This window comes from Apaloderma vittatum, unplaced genomic scaffold (genome assembly GCF_000703405.1).
Source record: "Apaloderma vittatum isolate BGI_N311 unplaced genomic scaffold, ASM70340v1 scaffold3764, whole genome shotgun sequence".
In the NCBI taxonomy this organism is placed as follows: Eukaryota; Metazoa; Chordata; class Aves; order Trogoniformes; family Trogonidae; genus Apaloderma; species Apaloderma vittatum.
Window position 1 is genome coordinate 25,131 of NW_009711945.1, and position 5,501 is coordinate 30,631.

The window sequence follows — 5,501 nt, forward strand, 5'->3', positions numbered from 1 at the left end:
GGTGTCGCCCCCCGAACCCCACATCCAAAGCTCAGCGCCCCGCGAACCAGCCTGTTCCTGTCAGTAAATTCATCTGAAAACTGCTTTGAAACCAGGATCTCGTCAGCAGGGGAAGCGTTTATAAAGAACAAAACCAAAAAGCAACTTAGAAACCACTGCACATTAACAATGTACCATGAAAAGACGGGAATATACAGGAGGAGTCTCGATTGAGGTCTCAGCCAGCACAAAAAAATCTTGCCAAACTGCCGAGATTCCCCAAGAAAGTGTGGATTTTCAAATTAAATTACTTCTAACTCGGTCTCAAATGAGCCCTCTGGAAAGACTCTCCATCTCTGCTGCTGCTGCCTGTCCATGGCGCTTCTCAATAAAATACCTGCTACCTTTTATGCTTTCTATTTTTATTTTTTTTTAAACTTAATCCTCCTTTTCACAAAGCGGGTTTTAGAGGAAAGCTTTCTATTTATCGGAGGAGTCACCAGAAGATGCCATCAATTCACCAGATGTGACCCTGCAGCTGGCCAAGGATTCTCCGTTTCCACTCATTTTTACAGAAGTGGATCTCCCTCAGCTTTTTACAGATTTATACTCCTAGAAATTAGCCAGTAAAGTTCCAAGAATCTAAAATTTCAGAGAACCCATGTTGTTTACTCTGACTAAGACTGCTACAAAGGACCACTAGGAATAAAAACTGCTGAACAGATTTATTTATTTTTTTGTCCTACCATTCTCTCAATCTTTCATTTCTGGCTTTTATCTTCATCTCTCTTTCCTACCACTTGCTGTACCTCATCCCGACAGTTTAGCTCTGCAATGACTGAATCTAAAGAGGAAAACAAAGGTTAACCTAAGCTTTCTCCAATAACTGATGGGCAGCCCATAAAAAAACCCCCCTGAAACGAGCCAAAATGAGATGGGGCAAGGAGCTGATACCACTGACACCTTTTTACAAGGAAAGGAATTAAAAGGCTGCTAGAATTCAGTGCCAACAGCCCCAACTGCTCCAAAGGAGAAAGTCTCAGCTCACAGCCCCTTCTGGGCACCCTCTTTACGTTTTTCTAGCTTGATTATTTATAATAAAGCTACTGCCACAGGGAGGCAGCTGCCTGCCCCTCAGTCAATGTTAAAAAACCCAAACTCTGAACTGCATCGAGCTTCACGGACCAAACAACAGCAAAATGTTTCTTTTTTTGCCACGCAAGGCGCAGTCACTAAAAGCTGTGGAACATTCAACGCAATTGAAAAGCAGATTTAGTGCTGTAACACGCAGTCGACACGAGGAAAAAATAATAATAATACAAAAATCAATAGAAACAACAAAGCCAATAAATTTTTGGTACTCGTAAAATAATGGAAGTATCAGCAGCCACACTGGCACACACAAAGAAACAAGAAAACAAACCACCACCCCTCTGCGACACAGTCAGGCATCGAATTTAAGTCAATCCCGCTCCAAAACTGTGGTGGCTTTATTAATTAGCCACTATTAGAACTGATACACGAGTGGAAATAAAGCATCACGCTAAAAAATGGGAGAATTAACGTTTCTCCTGCGTACCCTGTGAACCTCTCAAAGCTCTAAAGAGGAATTAAGTACAAGAGTTTACAGTTATGCGGTATTTCTGCCATTTAAACCAAGAGAAAAATTCAAAGAAAAACCAAAACATCCCAGAGGGTTTATGGACAAACAGGCTTCCGCCCCTGCTTGCAGCCAATATTTATGTCTAAGTATTTAAGGACATGAGCAGATTCGAAGCAACAGCAGGAGGTGGGTGTGCGTGTAACCCCTTCTCAAAGACCCCCTCGCCCTATTTAAGGTCCTCTCTCCCCACTGAAAAACATTCTCCGCACAGTGTGGCCCTAGAATTAAAAAAAAAATAAAATAATAAATCCCCAAAGAGCTCTGCAGAGGGACAAAGCTGTGCAGAGGGACAAGCATCCCCCCAGCAAGGTTTGCCTTTGTACAAAAGTGTTGAATTCCTTAGGAATCCGGTTTTTTTCCCTCTTTTTTCCTTCTAAAGATAAGTCTAGGAACGTGAAACTACCTGACGAAGCTCAGCAAAACTTTTAAAAGCAGGTAGCATCCTGTGAACAACTTGGGATAGGATATTTTCACGGTGCAAAACGTGAAAGATTTACTATCAGGGGCAGAAACTAGAAAGCTGGGCTGAGTTTCTTTTTCATTAAGTAATTTTCTCACACTGCCAACTTAAAATGTCATTTGCCTACAGCATTAAATTCCATATCCAGTGGTTATGACTGCTATGCCCACCTCCAGCTGTTCTCTCATTTCCTCTTTGCCACTTTCAACACTGGCACTGAAAACAAGAAAAACAAGTGAAAAAAAATCAAATACACCGCTTCTCAACCATCACAGCTTCAAATGAATTAAAAATAAACAAATAAATCTGAATCCCCACAGGACTGCTCGGGCACAGAGAGGTAAGGGAGCAGCCTAAGGGTGCTGGGGGGCAGTTTTGTGCCACCCACCACGCTTCCTTTCCAGCATCCCCTGGGTCACAGCCAGTTTGTGGGCGCCTCCCGGTTTAAATCCGACGGCACTTAACCACAAAACATCGCGTTTTCTGCAAGTACTAACGATGAAGTTAACCTGTTGCTTTGGATCAAGAACTCCACGGACTACAGGCCCCCAAGAGAACAAGCTCCCTCTTAACCCTTGCACCTGACAGCGACCAAAGGCCCCAGAATCCCGGCTCTTCCAGAACTAACCCTGCTAAATTCAGCTGCAACAAGCTGTAGCTGCAACAGAGGGGAAAGCAGAGCACAAGAACGTCAACCGCTTGCAACGTGCATTGTGGAGAAAAATAAATCACCTGGCAACAGATCCCACACGTACTCGAGTCACTTGGGCTGTAACTAACTTTTAATTTGATGTGTTAAGCTTCAACGAGGGAAGCAGCCTGGTAAAATCGTTTCAGCTTTATTTCTGGAAGTATCTTTTTTCTCCCCCTCTCCTTGTTTTTTTGCCTTTCAAGCTGGAGAATTAAAGTTCTATCGTTAGCAAATATTCTTAAATCTTCATTCTTTTTCAGCTTCTCCTTCCTTTTTAATATTGTTTGAAATTTTAGTCTTAAGTTTTCCCTATCTCTTCCAATATCTGCTAGGGCAGCCGCACTAGATGACACCAGTTCTTTAATCCACCACGGAACTCTCTAGTGGGGAAATACAAATTAAATGTTTCCTTATCAATAATTTCTTTTGGCAACATTTCCCTTTTCGGTATCAAGTGTTCTGTTTCGCTAACCTGACAGCTCATTTCAGGACAAACATCCATTTTATCAGGTGCAAAGTACAGAAAGATTTACACTTTAAAAGCAGCAGTCATAGAGGAATTCAGTTTCATCAGTTCCTTTTACAAAAGGGATGAATTTGCTCACAAAAGACCACAGGAATACTTCCTGGAGAAAAACAGATAATTCAGGGTAAAATAAAATCCTCTAAAATCCACTGCCACAAAAAAAAAGTAGTCTAATAACACAGGTAAATGTTGGAAAAGGTTAGTAGTTGTATCAGCAAGTATTTGTGGTTAATTTAAGCTTTCATTTAGGCTATTGGCAAACTGCTAATAGGAAAAAAGTGTTCCTTCAAAAATCAGTTTGACCAGAGGAAGATTTTTTTTTTTGGCCATCTGGTTCAGTGCTGCACAATATCAAAACCAGCAACAGCAGAAACTACCACACCTGGGGGGAAAAAAAAAAAAAAAAACAAACACGAGACCAGCAAAACAAGTTTCATGGCATTCCGGAGACTTCCCAACCAGCTCCAAGGCTTTGGATTTTGTTTTCAACCTGGATGAACAAGTAGCCAAACCCAAACTTTTGGGGAAACAGCTCTTCCTTTTCTCTTCAGGAGAGCACTCATTAAGCACCGATGCTCTGCTCACGGGAGGGAATTCAGGTTTCAAATCGGGGGAGCAGGATGGTGACACGGGCCCTAGCCTGTGAGGTAAGACTTAGTCACCTCACAAATGACACCCCTGCTGCACCTCAGGAAAACTTAAAAGTCAGTGCTGTAGTTAACTTAATGTCAGGCTGTCGAACGTAGAGGTGTAGTTGGTGCAGGGACAGGAAATTCCAGGGGAATTTGAGACACCTACGAGACAGTCCCGGAGCTGAAATTTAGCCATTCTTGCTTCTGAATTAGAGAAAAGTTAATCTGATTTCATGAGTGTTGGAACAGATGTACACAGAATCAAACCCAGGCAAACTCTAGGCAGAGGCCCACACGCCTTTTTAAGTGCCTGAATCCATTTTATACCTAATTGAGCTGGACTCACGTTGCAAACAGTCTCATAGGCCAAGCCCACAAAAGGTAACTCGACCTTGGAGGAAAACACCTTTGGAGGTGGAAAACCAGGAGCAAGGCCTCATTTTCACTCTGTCAGAGAGGCCATCCCTGCCTTGAAACCGCCCCCTCCTCATTCCCCCGCACGTCACCCCAACTATTCCTCGCGTTAGCGTGAGTGTATCTAACACTGCTGCTTACTGGTCAGGAAACTAAGGGGGGCCAGAACTCACCCGGCCAAAAAGACACTTATTTCCATCCCAGCCAGGTCTCTGGTGTGCCCAAACACCCAGGCCAGTCACAAGAGAAACCTGGCAAAAGGGTTTCTTCCAGCGTAAGCTGGAAGTGTTGAGGAAACTACCACAATTTAAACCCCCTGAATTTACATTTATGTTCTTGACTCTTCTGCACTTCTGCCTGGACTGATTTGTTCGCTTCATGCTGGCTACTCTTCACGCAGCTCTTGAGGTCACAACCCACTCTGGAACAGAACAGGTGAGGCGCGCTAGTGAAACTACATAAAAGAGAAAGGGAAGAGAAGGGGAGGGGAAAAAAAGAAAGCACTGGTTGAATGTTTAATGCTTGTTTAACAGAACACGTGTAATCCCACACCTCTAAGAAGAGCAGCATTGATAACTGCTTGAGGAGCCCTTCACTTACTGAAAATACTCCTTTGGTTTTGTTTAAGGCTTTTTTAATTGGCTTTAATACTTTTATCAGAGAGAATAAACTCATTTTTACAAACTCTTCTCAAACTCCTTTCCACTGAGGGTTCTTACAACGTCAACCCACACACTCCTCGCATCAAACTAAGAGTTGCGATACGACATTTTAGAGCTGGTTACGCCTACCTCAGGTGTCCTTTTCTGTGAAATGCCAAAAAATCACGACCCCAAAGCAGGTTTTATTGATAAAGGGGCGTAAATAACAGTTAAGTATAGCCCCTGACATGCTGTCAATGGACAGAGTAACCAAATCAGCTCTAACACAATTCTCACCTCAGTACCCTGAGGAAGAACAGTCCCAGCTCCTTGAAGAGCTGCGAAGTGTTACCCTTTATCAATTAAGAGCCGAAAAACATTTACTTTTAAAGAACTAAAATGTTTCCAAGGCAGCACCTTCTTTCTCATCTGTAATGCTTTTCCGTCCTCGGGTGTGTACATGCTAAAAACCTGGGAAGAGCAGGCAACTCCTCA

The 5,501-nt window shown here is 43.0% G+C and overlaps 1 protein-coding gene across 1 annotated transcript in view; it reads right to left on the minus strand.

Annotated features, from left to right (window-relative positions):
- Positions 1 to 4,745, minus strand: part of LOC104272720 (transcriptional repressor CTCF-like) — a 16,611-nt gene extending 11,866 nt beyond the window's left edge. The window contains 1 exon segment of the mRNA XM_009867792.1: positions 4,692 to 4,745. Within this exon segment, the coding sequence (XP_009866094.1) occupies positions 4,692 to 4,745 (54 nt within the window).
- Positions 4,746 to 5,501: the final 756 nt, after the last annotated feature.